This window comes from Vulpes vulpes, chromosome 12 (assembly GCF_048418805.1).
Source record: "Vulpes vulpes isolate BD-2025 chromosome 12, VulVul3, whole genome shotgun sequence".
In the NCBI taxonomy this organism is placed as follows: domain Eukaryota; kingdom Metazoa; phylum Chordata; class Mammalia; order Carnivora; family Canidae; genus Vulpes; species Vulpes vulpes.
The window spans coordinates 56,585,130-56,607,285 of record NC_132791.1 but is presented as its reverse complement, the minus strand read 5'-3'; the positions used below and the strand labels follow the sequence as shown (position 1 = coordinate 56,607,285).

At 38.5% G+C, this 22,156-nt stretch overlaps 1 protein-coding gene across 1 annotated transcript in view; it reads left to right on the top strand.

Moving 5' to 3' along the window:
- Positions 1-22,156, top strand: part of SLC27A6 (solute carrier family 27 member 6) — a 69,173-nt gene that overhangs the window by 20,055 nt on the left and 26,962 nt on the right. Inside the window, exons 3-4 of the mRNA XM_025994985.2 lie at positions 8,556-8,714; positions 9,650-9,774. Coding sequence (XP_025850770.1) covers positions 8,556-8,714; positions 9,650-9,774 — 284 coding nt within the window. The remainder of the gene's footprint in view (positions 1-8,555; positions 8,715-9,649; positions 9,775-22,156) is intronic.

Below are 22,156 nucleotides of genomic sequence, written 5' to 3'. Positions count from 1 at the left end.
AAAGGCAAGATAATACCAGCTTTGCATATGAGATCACTTGTCTTCTGGTTTAGGGGAAATGAAGCCCAAAGCTCTTCAGAAAATGTCAGAGCAGGTACAGCAATAAGGTGAACTTGAAGTTCCCCTGGGTTAAAGTGTCCAGGAGTCACTGAAGCCTGTGATTTAACTCAATGACTCCTGGACATAGCTGCTGCTATGACCAAAGACCCCATTAAAATGTTGGCTTTTATCAGTGAATATGCTGAATCAGAGAAAGAATGATGCCCTACTGTGTGTAAGATGGTGCCTCAGTTACTGAGCAATGTGTAAGTAATGTTGGTCACTACAAACTGCTAAATATAGGATGAGAGAAGGCCTACCACACAGCAAAATTGGAGGTTAGTATGTACGGAATAAGAAGAGCTCATTGTCTGAGTGAGGTATGTATATTGGGAGATAGAAAGAGGAAGAAAGACCAGTGTGAATCAAATCTCTATTGGAAGATCAAGTATCATTCCAAAGAGGTTGAGGCAAAACAGGTAAATAATCAGTGGTAGGGACATCCAAGAAGTAGCAGCAACAGGGCATTACATGGGGCCAGGGCATATCCAGAGAAGCATGTAGTAGGTAGTAGGAGATTGGGGCTATAAAATTGGAACACCAGGCATGGGAACATATTTTGTTTTATACTTTGTTTTTATTGAATAAATTTTATGTGTAACATCACAAGTTTAAGATGTACAATATGCTACTTTGATACATTTATGTACTATAATATTGCTGTATATTGAAATTTACTATATTGCAAAATAGTGTATTGCAATACAGTACATTTCAATATACAACAATATTATAGTACAATATTACTGTCTCTATTCATTGTACTGTGCATTAGATCTCCATGGCTTATTTACCATGCCTTAAAAGTTTCTAACCTTAAATACCATCGCTTTTACCCCCGCTCTCCCCTATCATTCCTTGGTAACCAACACTTTGCTCTCTGGCTTTTGTACTTTTAACATTTTTAGATCCCATATATAAGTAGTATCATACAGTACTTGTCTTTCCGTGTCTGGCTTAACTCACTTAGCATAATGTGCTGTGCTCACTCACAGTCTATCCATGTTATCACAAATGGGAGGATATCTCAAAAACAAAAACAAATGGTAGATGTCTTTCTTTTTAGTGGCGGAATAATATTCCACTATATATATGTGTGTATATATATACCCATCTTTTTTATCCATTGATGAGTATTTGGGTTATTTCCATATCTTGGCTATTGTGAATAATGCTGTGATAAACACAGGAGGGCAAATGTCTTATGAAATCTCATTTTCATATCCTGAGGTATATATCCAGAGGTGGAATTGAATCATATTGTAAATCTATTTTTAATTTTTTTGAAGAACCTCTGTATTGTTTTTTACAGTGGTTAGACCAATTTACTTTCCCATCAGCAATGTACAAATATTCTCTTTTTACTGCATCCTTGCCAGGACCCATTGTCTCTTGTCTTCTTGGTGGTTGCCACTCTAACAGGTGTGAGGTGTTATCTCACTTGTTTAAGTTAGCATTTCCTTGGTGATTAATGATGAACAACTTTTCATGTATCTGTTGGCCATTTTGATGTACATTTTGGAGAAACTCTATTTAATTCTTCTTCCCCACTTTTAATTGGATTTTTTTTTTGTTATTGGGCTGACTTACTTCTTTATAGGTTTTGAATATTAACCCCTTATGTGATATACGGTTTGCAGAATTTTCTCCCATTCTATAGGTTGTCTTTTTATTTGACTGCTTCTTTTGCTGTGTGAGAGTTTTTGAGTTTGATGTAATCCCATTTGTTAAATTTTCTTTTATCATTTATGCTCTTCATATTGTGTTAAAAAATTATTGCCAAGACCAATATCAATGAGTTTCTTCCATACATTTTCTTTTACAAGTGCTATTGTATTACATCTTATGTTTAAGTCTTTGATCTGTGTCAAGTTATTTTTTTGGTAGTGTGAGATAGAGGTCCAAATTCATTGTTCTATATATGTTTCTCCAGTATTCCCAGCACTATTTGTAGAAGAGATTATCTTCCCTGTAGTTTGTATTTCTGTCTCCCTTGTCAAACATTAGTTGACCATTTATGCCAAGGTTAAATTCTATGTTCTCCTTTCTGTTCCATTAGTAGATGTGTCTATTTTTGTGCCAGTACCATACTTTTTTTTATTACTATGGCTTTGTAATAGTTTGAAATTCCGAAGCCTAATACTTCTAGGTTTGTTCTCTTTTTTCCTTGGGATTATTTTGGCTCTTTGGTGGCTTTTGTGGTTCCACACAAATGTTTGGATTGTTTCTTATATTTCTGTGAAGAATGCCTTTGGTAATTTGGTGGTAATTGCATGGAATCTCTAGATACTCTTGAGTATTAGAGTCATCCTAATAATACTAATTATTCCAATACATGAATATGGGATGTCTTTCTATTTGTGCCTTCTTCACTTTCTTTTAGCAAAGTTTTATAGTTTTCATTGTACAGATCTTTCATTTCCTTGAGTAAATTTATTACTAAATATTTTATTGTTTTTGATGCTTTTGTGAATGGGATGGTTTTCTTTCTTTTTCAGATGATCCATCATTAGTGTAAGGGAATACAATTGATTCCTGTATGTTGATTTTGTGTCCTGACACTTTATTGAAATTGTTAATTCCAATAGTCTTTTGATTAATTATTTGGGATTTTCTATATGTATAGAACCATATCATCAGCAAATAATGACAATTTTACTTTTTTTCTTTCCTATTTGGATACTTCTATTTCTTTGTCTTGCCTTCTATTTCTTGTCTAGCTAGGACTTCCAGTAATGTATTGAATAGGAGTGGTGAGAGTAGGCATCTTGACTTCGTTCCTAATCTTAAAGGAAATGTTTTCAATTTCTCTCCATTAAATATAATGTTAACTGTGGGTCTATCATATATGACTTTATTATCTTGAGACGTATTTCTTCAATAGTCTGTTAAGAGTTTTTATCATAAAACAATGTCCTATTGTCAAATGTTTTTTTCTATTGAAATGATCATGTGATTTTTATCTTTCCTTTCATTGATGTGATGTATTACATTTATTAAATTGCATATGTTGAACCATCCTTGCATTCCAGGGATAAATCCCTCTTGGCCATGGTGTATCATGCTTTTAGTATGTTCTAGAACTTGGTTTGATAATATGTCATTGAGGGGTATTGTCATCAGGGGTATTGGTTTATATTTTTTTTCTTGTATTTTTATCTGGTTTTAGTATCAAAATAATGCTGGCATTGTAGAATGAGTTTGGAAGTATTTCTTCCTCATCAATATTTTGGAAGAGCTTGAAGAAAGATGGGTGTTAATTCTTCAGTTGCTTGGTAGAATTCTCCAGTGAAGGATCTGGTCCTGGGGATTTCAGTTTTGGGAGTTGGTGGGTTTTATTGTTGTTTATTCTATTTTTTTACTCATTATTGATCTATTCAGATTTTCTATTTCTTCCTGATTGAATCATGGTACATTGTGTGCTTCTAGCAATGTATCATTTCTTCTAGGTTATGTAATTTGTTGCCATGTAATTCTTTATGTTGGTCCCTCATTATCCTTTTTTTTTCTCTAATATCAGTTGTAATGTCTTCCCTATCATTTCTGATTTTATTTATTTGAGTCTTCTCTCTTTCTTCAGTTGGTTTAGTTGAAGGTTTGCCAATTTTGTTGATCTTTTTAGAGAACCAGCTTTTAGTTTTGTTGGTCCTTTTTACTGTTTTTCTGGTCTGTGTTTCATTTATTTCTGCTCTGATTTCCTTCCTTCTGCTAACTTTGGGCTTATTTTTTTCTTCTTTTTCTATTTCCTTGAGGTGTAAAGTTAGGTTGCTTATTTGAGATCTTTCCAATTTATTGACGTAGTATTTATTGCAATAAACTTTCCTCTCAGAACTGCTTTTGCTGTATTCCACAATATTTGATATGTTGTGTTTTCATTTTCTTTTGTTTTGAGATAATTTTTTATTTCCCTTTCAATTTCTTCTTTGATCAAGTAGCTGTTTAGAAGTGTGCTATTAGTTTCCACAATTTGTAGATATCATTTTCTTCTTGTTCCTGTTTTCCAGGTTCATACCATTGTAATTAAAGAAGATAGTTGGTATGATTTCAATCTTAAATTTGCTAAGATTCTTTTGTGGCCTACGGCATGATCTACCCTGGAGAATTCCATATGCATTTGAGAAGAATGTGTATTCTACGTCTTTGGGATAAAATGTCCTCTACATGTCTGTTAGGTCCATTTCTTTAAAAATGTTGTTCAATTCCAGTGTTTCTTTGTTCATTTACTGACTAAATGATCTACTCATTGTTGATAGTGGGGTGCTGAAGTTCCCTACATTTGCTTGTTGACCCATCTGCTAAGATCAAGTGTGCACTACCCTCCAATTATTGTCTATTTCTTCCTTAAGATCTGTTATTAATTGCCTAATATGTTTTGGTGCTCAGGTGTTGAGAGCATTATATATTTATGATCATTATATTTTCTTGATATATTGACCCCTTATTTTATGTAATGACTTTCTTATTACCCATTTGCCTCAAAGTCTACTTTGTGAGATAAGTATGGCTATGTCTTCCTTCTTTTCATTTCCATTTGCTTGGAATATCAACTTCTGTCCTTTCATTATGAACCTATGTGTGTCTTCAGAGCTGAAATGATTCTCCTTTAGGCAGCATAGAGTTGGGTCTTGGTTTTTTTTTTTTTTTTAATCCATGGAGCCACTCTGTGCCTTTTGACAGGTAAGTACAATTCATTTATATTTAGGGTGTTTACTGATATGCAAGGATTTACTAATGTCATTTTATCTTTTTCCTTTTGGTTATTTTGTGTCTCTGTTGTTTCTTTTTCCTTCTGTTTATGTCTGCCTTTATATGTTGGTGGTTTTCCATGGTGATTTGCTCAGTCTCCCCCTTTTCTTTTTTAAGATTTTATTTACTTATTCATGAGTGACATAGAGAGAGACAGACATAGGCAGAGGGAGAAGCAGGCTCCCTTTGGGGAACCTGATGCAGGACTTGATCCCAGGACCCCGGGATCACGGCTGGAGCCAAAGGCAGACGTTCAACCACTGAGCTACCCACATACCCCAGTCTTGCCCTTTTTTATGTATAATGTCTCTGTTCTAGATTTTTCCTTTGTTACCAAGCATTTACATAGAACATAGATACAATAATTGTTTTTCTTCTGATAGAGATTTATCGTCATTCATTTATCTTCATTATAAAGGTTCCATCTTTTTACTCTTACTCTATATTTTTGATGTTACAAATTATCCCTTTTTATGCTATGATTTCATTACCAAGTTGTAGTAGCTATAGTTATTTTTTAAAGATTTTATTTATTTATTCATGAAAGACACACACACACGGAGAGAGAGAGAGAGAGAGAGGCAGAGACACAGGCAGAGGGAGAAGCAGACTCCGTGCAGGGAGCCCAATGTGGGACTCAATCCCGGGTCTCCAGAATCATGACCTGGGCCGAATGCAGGTGCTTAAACACTGAACCACCCAGGGATCCCCGATATCATTATTTTTAACGCGGTTTTCCTTTCTCCTTTATGTTATAGTTGAGTTTATTATACTGTTCTAAAAAAAGAACTACTGTATTCTAATTCTGATTGACTACTTTCCAATAGTAATTCCTTTAAATATTCCTTCTGCCCCCTTCTCCCTTTCATCTCCTTCTGGGCCACCCATTATTCTTATGTTGTCTTCTTGAATGGAATCAGATAGTTCTTATAGGTTTTCTTCACTTTTTAAAAATCTTAGTTTTCTCATCTCTAACCCCTGAATCATTTCTATATTTCTATCTTCCGTCTTACTCATTCTCTCTTCCATATGATCTAGTTTATTTCCACTGCATTCCTAATGTATTTTTCATCTCATTTATTGAGTTCTTCTGTTCCAGAATTTGTTTGGTTCTTTTTTACAATTTCAGTCTCTTTGGGAAAGTACTCCTGTTCTTTAATTGTATCCCTGAAACCATCATATTGTCTTTCTGAGTTTTCTTGTATGTCATTGAATATCTTCACAATTGCTATTTTAAACTCCACTTAGATTGCAGTATTCCATATCTTTGGGTTTGATCCATGGAACATTGTCATTTTCTGCTGTACTTTATTACCATGATTTTTCATGGTGTTTGATGAAAAGTGCCTTTGCCACCATATTTGAAGCAGCAAATACCTTTCTTATTTAGGCTTTTTTTTTTTTAAGATTTTGTTTTTAAGTAATCTGTATACCCAACCTGGGTCTTAGTCACAACCTGGAGAGAGTCATATGCTCCACCCACTAACCCAGCCAGATGCCCCTAGGCAAGGTTTTGTTTACTTTGATACTAACCGTTGAACCTTGGTAGTTAGGAGCCTTCCTTTTGTTTTCCAGAAGGTGGCGCTATAGCACCAGTTCTTGGTTTCTCTGTTGGAGTTGGGAATGCAAGAAAAGGGAGAGTGGTGGTTGAGGTGGGGTGGGGGGAGTGTCCTTAGCATTTGGGGCTTTGGGTGGTGCTCCTGCCCTGGTAGGGAGAGTCATCAAGTGTGAGGGGAGAGGGGTATTCTAGAGGTCTATGAGTGGTCCTCTTGAGTCCTGAGGTAGATAGTAGGAGTCACTTCACCTCTCTTTGCCTCTTTCCCTTTCCTTCCCTCCCCTCAGTTTCTCCTCAGAGAGGGCAACTGGCCTTTCCAGCTGCAGCACGTGGGACCAGGCCGATTCACCACTCACCCACTCACTGTCATCACCCTTGACCTCTTCTGTCAGAAAGGTCACGGCTCCAGTACCACTTCTCTCACTCTGCAGCCTCCTCTGGGGTTCAGTTCTGTCACATTCACATTCACGTCCACAGATGGATGGATCTCTTGGGTGTCCTTGTAGGTTGTGAGTGCAGAGGCACTTTTGGAGGGGGTAGTTATATATGTCTCATTAGTAGTATATCGGAGGGAAGGAAAAAAGGAATGACTTACCCGGCTTTGTTGCTGACATCACTGAGGGAGTCTGTTTTACCGTGGGACTCTAAGGCAAGCTGAAAATAAGGAAGTACTTTAATTTAGGAAACACATTGTGAAATTTAGAACTCGGTTTCTAGAATTATGAAATCAAGTCCAATTGTTCTGTTCTAGATTTTTCCTTTGTTACCAAGCATTTACATAGAACATAGATACAATAATTGTTTTTCTTCTGATAGAGATTTATCGTCATTCATTTATCTTCATTATAAAGGTTCCATCTTTTTACTCTTACTCTATATTTTTGATGTTACAAATTATCCTTTTTTATGCTATGATTTCATTACCAAGTTGTAGTAGCTATAGTTATTTTTTTAAGATTTTATTTATTTATTCATGAAAGACACACACACAGAGAGAGAGAGAGAGAGAGAGAGGCAGAGACACAGGCAGAGGGAGAAGCAGGTACAGCAATTAGTTTGCAGATTCCCTGACGTTAGTAACCCCCCTCTGAGCAATGGTAAGTGGGACTGTATCAGTATGTGGGGTAGAGAATAAGACCCCACTTATGGCTCTACTGCCTGCTGCTTTTCCCTTTTGATCCTGCCCTGTACTTGTTCCTGTGGCTTCTCTGACATTGGTCTCTGCTTGCCTCTCTGGAACAACAAATGATTCTCCTTATAACTGTTGCATTTCGCGAAGCAATGTGACTTTATTGGTGAGGGAGATTTGGGCTGGGGCCCTCTGCATGAGGACATTCCAAAAATATTAGAACGCTCTGAACTGACAAACAGGATAGGATGAAAATACTATTTAATCTAACAAATGAATTCAAGAAAGGATACTTATTCTGTAAATAAGCTGTGTGTTGTGTGTACAAGAAGATGGAGGTTGAAATGTGAAATTGTTCATATTCAGTCACAGATAAGGCAATTTCATATTATATCATGTATTAACTGGATGAATTTATTATGCTGACATTATACTACAAAAGACTGTAATAATATGGAAATTTAAAAACGGTATAAAAAATGTTTTATACACTAATTGCAACTACACATTTTTATAAGAAATCCATTGTACATAGAAGACTGGAGGGGAAAAATGATTTATGTTCAGATCATGAATGTATAGAACTATTTCAGCATCATGTATTATGGAATCTGATATTCTATGATGATCTTATTCTAGGACGAATGAAACATGACAGAACTACTGGTTCTTGAGATAGAATCTTATTTGGTATTGTTCACCAGAAAATTTCTACTTTAACTATAACTTAGATTTATCTTGCGATTTGCTTCATTTTGGGTTTACATTTTCAGATTTGGGGCATTTTTGCCATCCTTAGAGCAGATATGACTCTTTGAAGCTTATAGTATCTCAAACTCTATATAATTTTAGTTTTGATCCTTTTGTGTAGATCCAAGATTCTAGAAGTTAATTATAGCAGCAACTCACATTTGCATGGTCCCTACAAAGCACACATAATACTTTGATGTATTTTGTCTCGATTGCTACTGTAGGTGATACATAAACTTGCTTTCTCTTACATCTGTTTCTTTTCTTTTCTTCCAGGCCTACCAAAAGCAGCTGTGATCAGTCAGCTGCAGGCTTTAAAGGGCTCCGCTGGCTTGTGGGCTTTTGGCTGTACTGCTAATGACATCATTTATATAACTCTTCCTCTGTATCATAGTTCAGGAGCTCTTCTGGGCATCGGTGGATGTGTTGAGTTGGGTAAGTTTTCCTTTTCCGTTCGATAAACTTTCTAAATGCTTGTTACCTCTAACTTGTGTTCATTAAAGTTCAAAAGTCTATCAGTAGAATTCAGAGTGATTGTGGGCTTATTAAATAATTACAACATAATCTTCATTAAAAGGACACAATTTGGGATCCCTGGGTGGCGCAGCGGTTTGGCGCCTGCCTTTGGCCCAGGGCGCGATCCTGGAGACCCGGGATCGAATCCCACATCAGGCTCCCGGTGCATGGAGCCTGCTTCTCCCTCCACCTGTGTCTCTGCCTCTCTCTCTCTCTCTCTGTGACTATCATAAATAAATAAAAAATTTAAAAAAAATTAAAAAAAAAAAAGGACACAATTTCATGACATACTCTGTTCCTGAAGGGAAAAGAGCAGTGTTTTCCTTGGAACATCTTCATATGACTTATATTGTTGTGAAAATTAGGTTGTCACAATTAGGTCCTGTCATCATTGATTAACTTGGCTGGTGCTATCTTACAAATTCTGTGTTACCAACTCTGAATCTCAAGAAATATTGAGGCAGCTTTAAGCTTTTAAAAATAAATAAAATGTATATATTCAAGAATAAAAGTAAGGGAATACTCTTGGTCTCTGTAAAGAAACTCTTATCTGTAGTCATGCTCTAATACTTGCAACTCCCTTACTTATTTTGACCTCTTCTTTCCTCCCCTGAATTGCAATATATAATTATACATATTTGCAGTCAAAACATAGAATTCCATCATGAATTTTTTAAAGAGTTATTGGATTGTAAGATTAATGGTTTCAAATGAGCTTGATAGGAATGGCCACTGATGGATTATAAAAGCCTTGATGACTATAAATGTTCTAGACAGGGCAGCATCATTTGTCTTTTATGTCAATTCTGTCTTTGAATATTTTCCCTGGTGCCTGTTTTTGCCTTTCCCCATAGGAGCTACTTGTGTGTTAAAGAAGAAATTCTCAGCAAGTCAATTTTGGAATGACTGCAGAAAGTATAATGTGACTGTGTTTCAGTATATTGGAGAACTTTGTCGCTATCTTTGCAAACAACCTAAGGTAAGAGAAGTTGTTTTCAGAGAGGAAAAATAATTCCAGAAAGAAAAAGTATGGAGAAAAAAATAATTTCTGTGTATACTCCACCTTCTTCCAGAACAAAGTTTTGACTGACTTACAGAGGTATATGCAATACCCCAAGATAAAACAAGTATAAAACAAGGCAGAGGAAATAAAAGGAGAGCAGAATTATATTAATGTGCTCTATATTGTGGCAGGATAGGAGGGACCCACAATCCAGTCCACTTTTATGTTTAGACTGATTAAAATTCCTGCAAATGTAGCACACATCCGATTATGAAATTAGATGCATGCTCTATACACAGAAAGCGGTTACTGCAAGGTCGAATTAGATCATCGTTTCAAATGCTGTTCTTCAAAAAACAAAACAGAACTAATGATATTGATTAGAGTTGCTTGTTATTTCTTTTCTTTTGAATAAGTGATTAGTCTGTCTCTTTGTTTGGTTTTGATTTAAACTTAAAAAAGAAATTTTGCTTTCATGTGTTCTTGTCTCCCCACCTAAAACCATCATTTCCACAATTGATAAATTGCCCAATTCTGAAATTAGACAAGCAGAGAGTTACAAGAGCCTAAAGTTTGTCTTTATTAGTTTGTTTGTTTTTTTGCCCTCAGACATTCTTTTCTTGGTCTCATTTGTATTTTGAGATGCTTATTTTTTAACTGGTTTTCTAAACATTCTTGAGGCTATGAAGAAATGACCTTCTGTTATCAAATTCCCAGCCCCATGAATAATGGTGATAGGAAATGCTTCCCTATGTGGGACAGGCAGCAGAAACTGATGGCCTGCCCTTGGCCTTTGATAAACCCCTTTCCTCAAGTCTCCCTCATCACTTTTGCCATAATCATGCCAGCTCAAAGCATGGATGGTGGGCTGAGATGTCTTCTCTGGCTGGCTCAAACACGTACATGTAATCCTTCCTTTACCCACAGCACAGCTGAGACAAGGCTGGAAGTATTTAAATAAAACTTTGTAGAAGATATGGGATTACATAGGGAAGAAAAACACAAGAAAGATGTGAAACTGGATAATCTTATTTACAAAACGCTTTTATTCACTTTAAACTTGAAGTTTACCATGTAGGGACCTCCTGTTTAGCTCCTGACTCATCCCTTTTATGGCCAGAGCTGTCCTTGTTCTCTTCTTGGTCAGGAGTGCTTCAGATAGCTTTAGATTCCCTAGATCCATCACTAAGGCAGGGGATCCCAGAGAATGTTTTAGACCTTTTGACGTTTTTTTTTCTTCAGGGAGACTTTACCAAAGTTAGAGTTTTGGTCTTATCTGAAGAGTCCTAGCAGAGAGATTAATTACAATGCCACAACCTAGCATATTTTCTAGTTTTTATTAAAGTGTTCTTTGGTAATGTGATATCTGGACTAGGATAATTTAGGGAATTAATGCCCTCCAGTATGATAGAAGCCACCTTCAGTAAAGGACAGATTAGGCACTACCTATAATGAACTTCTTTGTGGGCTTTCTAAACTGTGCCCCTAGCCACTCCTTTTTCTTCTTATCCTTTGATAGCAGCATTAGCTTTTGCAAGGTCATTTGTTTAGTAAATATGTACTAAACAGCTGACATTTTTTTCCTAACATTTTACTATGTTAAATGATGCTGCAATTAATATCTTTATGCATTGTAGCCAGTGGAGGGGCTCAGAAGGACATGGATATTTTGGTGATTCTTATGGCATATTTCCAAATTGCTATTCAAAATGGTTGATGTGATTTGGAATCTTATTGTGAGAGTAAGCCTATTGTATGTATGATCTCTTATCAGGACTGCATGATATTAAAAATAGTTTTCCAGTTATGTTTCATGGAGAACTTGAACCTCCTTCAAAGTTTCTCAAAAGTCTCTGAAGGATAGTGAACAGGGAAAATAGGACAATCTTCATGGTTCAGTCTTTCAAATATGATGGATGAAACCCAATTTGCTAGTGCTTCTTAATAATATTTTGTTTGAACAAAGAATGTCTTGGGGGTTTTTTTTCTTATTTTTTTAAATGGGGAAAGAGTCATTTAATTTTATTTATAATTTTGTAGACAAGAAACAAACATTTTTAAATTCTTTGTTAAGATTACTAGCAAGGTGGGATAATTTTCTGTCTGTATTTCTCTTTAAAATATCTTTTATGAGTCTTTTACTCATTTATGTCCTTAGCACATAATGTTTTATCTCATCTGTTGGAGCTACCATTTCCTATAATAAAAATATTAGTAGTTTGTCATTTTCACAACAAATCTTTTTTCAAAGTGTGTTCCTTTGAATTTTTTTTATAAAAAGAAATATCCTTTCACCTCTCTGAATTTGGAATGCACTAATTTTGGGAAAATGCTATAGCCACAGAGCATATGAGAGAACTGAGAATTAAAAATAGAATATCTAATTTTTTTAGTTAATTAAATATTTTAATTATTTTTTTTCCACTTGAGATAGAGAACACGAGCAAGGAGAAGAGGGAGAGGGACAGAGAGAGAGGGCTGCCTGCTCAGGAGGGAGTCAGCCGACATGCAGCTCAAACCTAGGACCCTGGGATCCTGACCTGAGCCAAAGGCAGATGCTTAACCAGCTGAGCCACCCAGGCCCCCTAAATATTTTAATTCTTAACTAAAGTTCTTTGATAAAAAAGATAGTGGTTGTGAAATAATCTCTAAGCATTTACCTGAAGGCAAGTGGAGGAGGAGAGAAGGCAAATTAAAAAAAAAAAAATAGCTTTGCTCAAAGGAGAACATAATTTTTTGATGCAGAGATGCATTGTATTACTTAATCCCTTTTGTTGATTTCACACAGAATGAGAACAAGCAGTTCTTGGCATTAAAGATTAGGGAAGGAAGAAAGTCATTCTGTTAAGACATCTGATCCCTCCAAGGAGGTCTTGCTTGTTTTCTGTCCGGTATTTATTCCTGTCAGTGAACTGCTCCTGCAGGGAAGGGGGCCGTGTTTGCTGCCCAGCACAGCAGTGGCTTCAGGTAAGGCCAAGCCTAGACAGGCACTGGGGTCAGTGCCCTCAGAGAGTTAACAATGGATGTCTCCTAAACCATGGTTTGAAGCCCCATAGACATTTGTTTAGAATAAATCCTTAAGTTAAAAAAAGAAGAAGAAGAAGAAGCAAAACCGCCTACTCTCTGAGGACACCCAGATTCTCTGGGAAACGAACTAGGGGTGGTGGAAGGGGAGGAGGGCGCGGGGTGGGGGTGACTGGGTGACGGGCACTGAGGTGGGCACTTGATGGGATGAGCACTGGGTGTTATTCTATATGTTGGCAAATTGAACACCAATAAAAAATAAATTTATATTAAAAAAAAAAAAGATTTGTTGCCCATCCAAGGGCAAGTCATATATTCCGAAGGAGATTCACCTGCAGGCAGAATTCAGTCTGAGTTGAGTGGAATTCCTTTTGCTTTTAGTTAATTACATCATATTTTGAATCTTCACTGAGGTTCTTGGAAGAAAAGATAGTGTTTGTGAAGTAATCTTTAAGCGATTACCTGAAGGCAAATGGAAGAGGAAAGAGGGAAATAAACAGAGCTTTGCCCAAAGCTGCATGCGGTTTACATGCGTAGTTGCGCAAAAACACCCGCGGGGTGGCTTTCCTTGGCTGGAAGCATTTATCCACCCCCTACCGAGCCCTGTCTTTTTTCTCTTTTTCAAAAAGTCCAGTTACAAAAGTTCCTCTGGCATAAACATTGGATGTGCCTCAAACTTCTGGCAACACTGCCCTTTCAAAAAAGCCAAGGTACTGGCTCTTAGAGAGCAATGGAGTAATTACTCCCCCCCCCCCCCCCCCCGAAAATAGGAAAGCAGCTCTTCCCCAGGGTCCAATCTCGCAAGTTTTCTGCATTACTGAAGCAGCACAATGAACTCTCTGATTGGATCCAGTTCTTTGTTTTCTTAGCATTAATGCTGCATTTCCTATCGACTGGTGAGGAGTATGGTGGCGTGCTCTCCATCAATGATCCTCCAGGGGATTCCTGCACGGTTCCTTGTATTTAAAGAAACTCTGCCTAAAACTGTCCACAGTTAGCAATCTCTAGGGGTGGGATCGTATCTATCACTCATTCATTCATTCATTCATTCATTCCAGTAATATTGCAGGTTTCAGTATATGGGGGTAGGCAGTGAAATAACAGAAGGCAGGATGAGTCTCAGGTGTTTCGCTGAAACAGGTAAACGGTGAGCCCTTCACAGAGATGAGGAAAAGTGAGATTTAAAGAGTTAAAATTAAATTTCTTTTGGACCTGTTACTTTGGTGTGTTCCTTAGGCATCCAGGTAAAGAAATGGAATAGGCAGTCAGATGTAGGAATCTGGAGCCCATAGGTACAGAGGGTGAGATATAATTAATAAAGCAAAGACCTATTTTATGATACAAATGTGTAATACCTGCTTTTCAAGTTAATATTATATTTTGTCATTTAGGCAGTATAGTTTGTCTCAACATAAAACACCTACATATTGACATTCTGAAGGCACAGCCTTTACTTTCTAGTATATGTATTTTGGCATATGCATTTTAGTGAATATATCTTCTATAAGTTACATACCTTTTCTTTCCTCTGTTTTCTTAAAAGTCAGGAAATTCACTGGCCACTAGTAAGTATCCTTTGGATTCTGGATACTTTCATTTAAGTGTATTAAAACTTTGACAAAATGGATTACACTCAATTGTTATTCTGAAAAGACATACATTTTACAGGACCCGGATATTTGATAAATATTAAATATTGTTCATTAAAAGCCATATTAATTTTTTACTAGCGATGTTTGGACAATTGTGTAGGGCCTGCTTAAGTGTTTGCTGGGCTTATTTGAGGATAACAAAATGAAGACATTAAATGACAAGAATCAAACTTCAGCACTGTAAGATTTTAAGACTTCAATTTGAAAAGACACCTGCTCTATTTTCTCCAAAGAAAACTCATCATTTCTTCCAAACTTCAAGTTTTCCTTGTTGTATTTAGGTAGGAGGTGGGGATGGAGAAGTATCAAAGAATAAAATTCCAACAGAACGGAGTAACTTATGCTGAGTTGGCATAGATGAATAAATGTACCTTAATGAATGTATTAAAAACTTTCATTCTTTTATCATGTTTTCATTTTCTTAGTTTCTACATAGCTTCAAATGTTTTATCACCCCATTTTCATCTTTCCACATCTTGTAGAAGATGTAGTTTATCAAAGCATTGAGATCTGGAAACTTTTCTCATCACAATAACCTCTAAAGAATGATATTTTTAAATTAATATGAACTTTAATTCTTACTAAGATGTTCTGAGTTTCATTTACATTTTCTTCTTTGGAACTGTCAAAACAATTGATTTTATCTCCGAGACCTAGTCGTTTTAAGATATATATACATGTTTTGTTATTTCTTTCCCCCAAATATTTGAAGCATTTTATTATATGGTTGAGTAAATCATCTCTTTTAAAACTCAATTTTCCGTAAGTAAATCAAAGATGTGTTTAATATTCTCATACTAGATATGAAAGCAATTAGAAAAGTTGGCAAGTTCCCAGAACCTTCTTTTCTGCTTAGAAACTACAAATATAGAAATACAGTCCTTAGAAGGACTAACATAAGAAATAACTATAAGCAGGCTAAATGATAGTAGAATTAGCAGGGAATTAATAAATATTTTGAGATGTTGTAGATTGTGTATATTGTTAAAGAGTTTTAATAAGTGCTGATTTTTAATATTTAATGATTCATACTTAACAAGTAGTGATATATATAATATATAATATCTTTTTCTATCTGCTTATATTATTCATGCTGTGCTTTCCAGTAAGAATATACATATATTTTATTTATTACATTTCCCAACAAATAGGGGCACCTGGGTGACTCATTCACTTAAGCATCAGACTCTTGATTTTGATCACAGGACTCCCAGAATCACGCCCTGGGCTGAAGGCAGGTGCTCAACCGCTGAGCCACCCAGGCTTCCCATCATTGTAAAATTAGAGTAATTATTGTGAGTGGTGAAAATAATTGGTCTTTCACTAATAAAAATAATATTTTAACTATAAAAACCAGTTTAGAGGCACCTGGATAGCTCAGTCAGTAGACTCTTGATTTTGGCTCAGGTCATGATCTCAGGGTTGTGAGACTGAGCCCCACCTCCTGCTCTGCACTGAGCTTGGAGCCTGCTTGGGATCTGTCTCTCTCCCTTTGTCTTTGCCGGACCTCACGCCCAACCCCTGCTCATGGACACACACTCTCATTCTCTCTAAAAAATAAATAAATAAAATAATGATTATAAAACCTGCTTAAGTACAGCATGATGGTTTTTAAGTAAAACTTTAAAATATTAAAATAGTAATAATTTGGGATCCCTGGGTGGCGCAGCGGTTTGGCGCCTGCCTTTGGCCCAGGGCGCGATCCTGAAGACCCGGGATCGAATCCCACGTCGGGCTCCCGGTGCATGGAGCCTGCTTCTCCCTCTGCCTGTGTCTCTGCCTCTCTCTCTCTCTGTGTGACTATCATAAATAAATAAATAAATAAAATAAAATAGTAATAATTTTATAACATTTTTCACAAGTAAAAGTACTAAAAACAAAAATAGAAAATTAAAAATCTTGAAGATATAATGCCTGTTTGCTCTTGGGTTATACTATTTTTAATGTAAATGTGGTATGAGAGTGAGGTTTTCCTACAGTCCAAATTGATTTAACATTTTAAAATTTCATCCAAGATTGTTTTATTATGTATTTGCAATTTTACATGTTGCCTGTTCCTTTGCATGTTCCTGATGTCCTTGTTACAGACAAATAAAATCTTTGCCCTTCAGTGAGCAAGCACAAGAATCTTTCAGCAAATGATAAATGACCAGAATTTTCCAAGTGATCATTTTATTCCCAATGGGAAAAAAATAACGATAAGTTTATATTAAACATATCAGGGATCTATTTCCAGCCCTTCCATTAATTCTCTGTATCACATCAGGCAAGTCATTTCATTTATTTGCCCCTTGGAGTCAGGGAGCTTGAAATTCAAACTTAACTTCCATGTCTCGAAAGTTCTGTGATCTTGGGCAAATTAGATTGCTTTTCTGAGCAGTTCCGACTTCAATTTTTTCATCTATAACATGAGAGTAATAACAGTTATGTCCAGGGTTGATGTAAGGGTTAAGGAGTGAAGCACAGAAATTCACATGGAAACAGACAGATTAGACTGTGATGTCACGTTGAGGGCCTCTCCGGAAGAGACCTCACAAGATGGTTTTTGTTACCACAGCAAATATGCTAAAGTTGTCTAACAGGTTCAGATCTCATTTTATGAGTTTATGTCTTTAGATTGACTCATACAGACCAAGCTCAAGAGTGCTAGCTGACAGTTTTAGATTGTCTCCATCGCTGAGTCTTCCTTAATCTTCCTGACCTGTAAATGTTACCATGCCCACGACTCACAATCAAACCTTTCTTCTCTCTCATCTCACTCACTGAATATGTTTCTAGATACAAATACCATCCACAACTTCACTCTCAATTTATATCTCCAGCTGTGTCTTCTCCCTTGATTTCAGGTTTCATATATCTACATTCCCGCTTGACATCTCCACTTAGAAATCTAGTTGACATTTAATCTCAAAAAGTGGGAGAGCTCAACTTTTTCACCACCTCCTCCTTCAACATGCACTTCTCACCCCATCCCGCTGCTCAGCCACACAGATCTTCTCTCCTTCACTTCCCATCTTATCTATGAGCAACCCCTGCAGATTCGACCTTCACATGTATCCAGAACCAGACCTCAGCTTACTGCCTCCTTCCTGCTCTCATCGGAGCCAGCTCTAGTTCCCCCCACACCGATATTTTAGCCCTGGCTGCTTCTTCACATCATTTTTGTCTCCTTAAATTATATTCTTTTTTTTTAAGATTTTATATATTTCTTCATGAGCGCACAGAGAGAGGCAGAGACATAGGCAGAGGGAGATTCAGGCTCCTCTCTGGGAGCCCAATGCAGGACTCAATCCCAGACCCGGCGGATCATGCCCTGAGCCGAAAGCAGACAGTCTTCAATCACTGAGCCACCCTGATGTCCCTCCTTAAATTATATTCTTGCAGTTGGAATGATTCCATTAAAATGCAAGTCAGGTTGTATTACTTCACTATTAAAGTAACCTCTGATGGTTCACTTGGAAGAAAATCCAAATTCCTTTGGAATGGACCGCCGAGCTCTGTGTGGTCTGCTTTCCCTGCTAGCATCTCCCCTCAGTCCCCACCTCCCTGCCACACCACGCTCTTTCCTTGTTTACCCCACCTCAGCTTTGCTGGCTGCCTTGCTTTTCCGTGAATATTCCAGAGCTATCACTTCTCTCCCCCTGAACAGAGGGTATTTGTTCCCTTGGGTATTTGCATGGCCCACTTCCTCATCCATCCCAATCTCCCCTCCCCTGGGAGGGATCCTCTGACCACTAGTCCTATTGGTATGTGTGGTGTGGTCACCTTCCCAACTTGGATGGTCCCATACCCAAATTTGGTATAGTGGCTTAGACTTATGATACTGTACATACACCAAGAGAATGGGGCTTGCTGTGGAGAGCAGGGGAGGGTCCCAAGCATATCCAAAGGTGACTTCAGAAAGCCAGGGAAAGAGACAAGTTCGGCTCATATTTTGACAAGGAGGAGGCATCAGGGCAAGTGGTCTTTTACATGTGAGGTTGTTTGTGTACTTTGAACTTCTGTTGCTGCCAAAGACAGGAGCACTGAATGTTCTCATCAGCTTGCCCAGATGTGGAGGGTGGGGGGCAGACAGAGAGGGAAATGCTAGAGCCGGAGGGCTAGCAGCAGTCAGACATCAAGAATGAACTCACATTCTATTACAGTGTTTATCTCATAGGCTTCTTTCACTGCTTAATTTTTCTTTTTTTTTTTTTTTAAAGATTTTCTGTATTTATTCATGAGAGACACAGAGAGAGAAGCAGAGACATAGGCAGAGGGAGAAGCAGGACCCCCAAGGAGAGCCCAATGCGGGATTCAATCCCAGGACCTTGGGATCACAACCAAAGGCAAATGCTCAATCACTAAGCCACCCAGGTGCCCCCACTGCTTAATTTTTCTTTAGAGAACTTACTACCCTATTACAGATTTTATCTATAATTGTTCTTCATTCTCTCCTGACCTCCCCCTTCTGCTATTATTTCCTGCTCCAGGAATGCAGGGAGTTTATCTTCTTCACCTATAGTTACACCCTCAGTGCTGCCAATGGTACCTGACACATAAAAAGTGCTCAATAAAAATTTGTTGAATAATTTTTTAAAAAGAAAGTAACAAATGCAAAGAGCCTCATTGCTGGGATACTTATGTGCTCACGATCAGCATAATCTTTCCCTAGTCCTGGACCTGCATGAAAAGCTCAGTTGTAATCAGAAAGCCACGTTCCTGGGGTGGAGTAAGGGCTGGGGGACAGAACTCATGGAGGGAGTTTGGATAGATCAAAAGTTTGCATCCTTGCATGGAGGGAGTCAGACCATTGCTGTGTCCAGCTCACTGCAGAAATTATCTTGGTCATGGGCCCCTGCATTTTTAAGAACATTTCATTAATAAGTTATGTTACTTGTGGCTCAGGTGACCCTTTCTCTGGGTTTCCAGATCAACCTCCCTTTACTTCTACGCAGCCCCCGCCCCCCTTTTTTTTCATCCAGCTTTGCACTGTCATTCAGGTTCAAGGCAAACCTTGCATAGACTCTTGGAGTCAGTCATCCTCAAACAAGGCGATCTGGAAATAACTCTGGCCTGCAACGTGGCTTTCCCTCCACTGTGAGTTCCCCTGAGGGCTGCCAGAATAGAAAACACCTGTTCAGAAGAAGTGGCCTGTAAATGGCAGTCCCTCTCACTATTCTATCTAGAAGAGGAGTTTGAAATAAGCCCACATTGCGGTTGCTTTCTGCTGTTAACACTTGAGATCACAGAGTTCTTTTCACGCTATTATTTATGCCTTAAAATGATTTGTTGAACTGAGGGCTGGTGTCTCTGAAACCATGGCCTGCCCAGACTCAGCCTGGAGAGGCCACGTGGCGAAGGCTTTTGGGAGCTGGAGTCCATCAAGTTAGTGAGGCAGGTCTCTCCTTTTAAATACTCTCCAGGCCTTCTCAGGAGAGGCCTCCACCCTGTCTGCTCCCCCAACCCCCCAACCACCACCATTCCTTTCCTGCTCCAGTATAAGGAAGTCTGCTATTGGGACACCTGGGTGGCTCAGTTGGTTAAGCGTCTGCCTTTGGCTCGGGTCATGATCCCGGGGTCCTGGGATCAAGCCCTAAGTTGGGCCCTGAGTTGGAAAGACGGTGGGGGGAGGTCCCTGCTCAGTGGGGAGGCTGCTTCTCCCTTTGCCCTTCCCCCTGCTTGTGCATGCTCTCTTTCTCAATACATAAAATCTTTTAAGAATAAAAAAAAAAAAAAGAAAGTCTGCTATTTTACGCTTTTTTTTTTTTTTTTTTTTTTGGCCTCAGGATTCTTTGACAGTCTGCTTGCATTTAGTGTTACTTTGTATCCGTTCTGTAACACCCAGTTGGCTTGCTGCCCTTTTTTTTTCCAGCGTATAATATTGGAGCATCTGTGAAGGCATCAAACTGTTGGAATATAGTTCTCATTACATGAAATGTGTTGGTGTGACCCGTGTGCATGCGTAATTACCAGCAGGTTTTAGAAAATTAAAGGTCTTATGTTAAAGAGAATCAAGATGGAAGAATCATAATCCCTAGCATGTGTTGTTACACGTTTCAGATGATCCTTTAGGAATTAGACCATACTTGTGTTTTGCACATTAAGCAGCCATTTACCCGAGGCTGAAAGCAAAATGATTCTCCCCTTCGTTTTCACTGTTAATTTCTATTTATTTTCTGTGTCTCCATCTATCAACAAACACTCTCTGCTTCTGAGAAATCAAGGTTGATGCAAAATTATCTGTGTTGAAGCAGAACCTTCAGACGTTCGCTTTCCATAGGCATAGAAAGAGGCACTTAGCTTGGATGCGATTTAGATTTGCTGGGTAGGATTCAGCCCATGTTCTGGAAGAAAAAGACTTTGTTTCTAGGAGGGCATTGTTAGAGGCCTGCCCACTTCAGCAAGTGATTAAATAAATATAAGGCTCAGTAGGACGGAGCTGTAGCTTAACCACTGCCTGGCATGTAGCAGCTCACCCTACACTGCGGGAAAGGGCTCCTCGAGATCGCTTTGACAAGACTGGAACCTCGGTCCGGGTCCGCCGGATGGGATCCTGTACTGGTCTGGTCACATGATATTGGTACAAAGGGAAACCCAAGACCCTGGGATCCCTATTAGAAGGTCTGACTCATTCGGCAGATTTCCTTTTAAATTTCAAATGGGATTTTAAGTGGATGGAGAAAAACAATGAGTACTTCCCGAGTACTGTAAAATGACTTACTCTCTGTGTGTGTGCGAGTCTATAAACATTTAAGCACTAACTATTGAACTAGAAACACATATTTTGATCGCTTCCTATTACTACAATCTTAGGGAAATACTTGGAAAAATAGAACGTGGGCTTTGGGGGGTTTTGAGCTGGTTTTTTCTGTCCTCGCCTTCTTTCTTTCCCTCCCTCCCTCCCTCCTGGTCTTCTCCTTTCTAGGACTTGCCTTCCCCCCCCCCTTCCACGGAGAGGATATGCCGTGAGCACCCCTCGTGCACCGGGCACTGTCCAGGCAACGGAGCGCAGCGGAGCAGAGAACGGCCCCTGCCTACACGCACTCTCGTTTTAATGAGGCCACATTCTGTTGCTTGTCTGGTTCGTGTCTGTGACCTTGGACCTGAACTTCACTGTCCCAGTGCGCAACATGGGGATAACGCATCTTATTTCATAGGGTTGTCATGGTGATTAAAAGGAGATAATACAGTAACCTGAACACATCCACTCCTTTTGCTTCTGCTGATTTGACTGTAGACATGTCTTTGTTTCCCGTCCCACACCCTGTGGATTTCTGCATTTGTCACCCTTCCTCTGTTTCTACCTCACTTGTGTTTCCTTGTTTGCTTCTTGGTTTGGTTTGCTTGTATCTCTTTCTGTGGGTCCCAATCCCTGTGTCTCTGTATTTGTGTGTCTCTGTGTGTGCAGCTTTCTTTCTTCAAGTCTGTGTCTCTGGTCTAGGTGATCTTTTTGTTGTTGTTGTTTTACTTTCTCTCTCTCTCTCCCTCTGTGCATGGGGAGAGAGAGAGAGGGGAGGGGGAGAGGGAGAGAGAGGGAGAGATCCTGTGTGTGAGGAGGAAAGAGAGGGAGGGTGAGCGGGAGAGAGCAAGCACCCCTCCTGGGCATGGGCCTTTGCCTCTGCATCTCTGCATGGGGGTCTCCGTGTCTCTGTGAATATGATGCACGTTGCATTCCTGCATCACATCCATGAGTGGGTGTG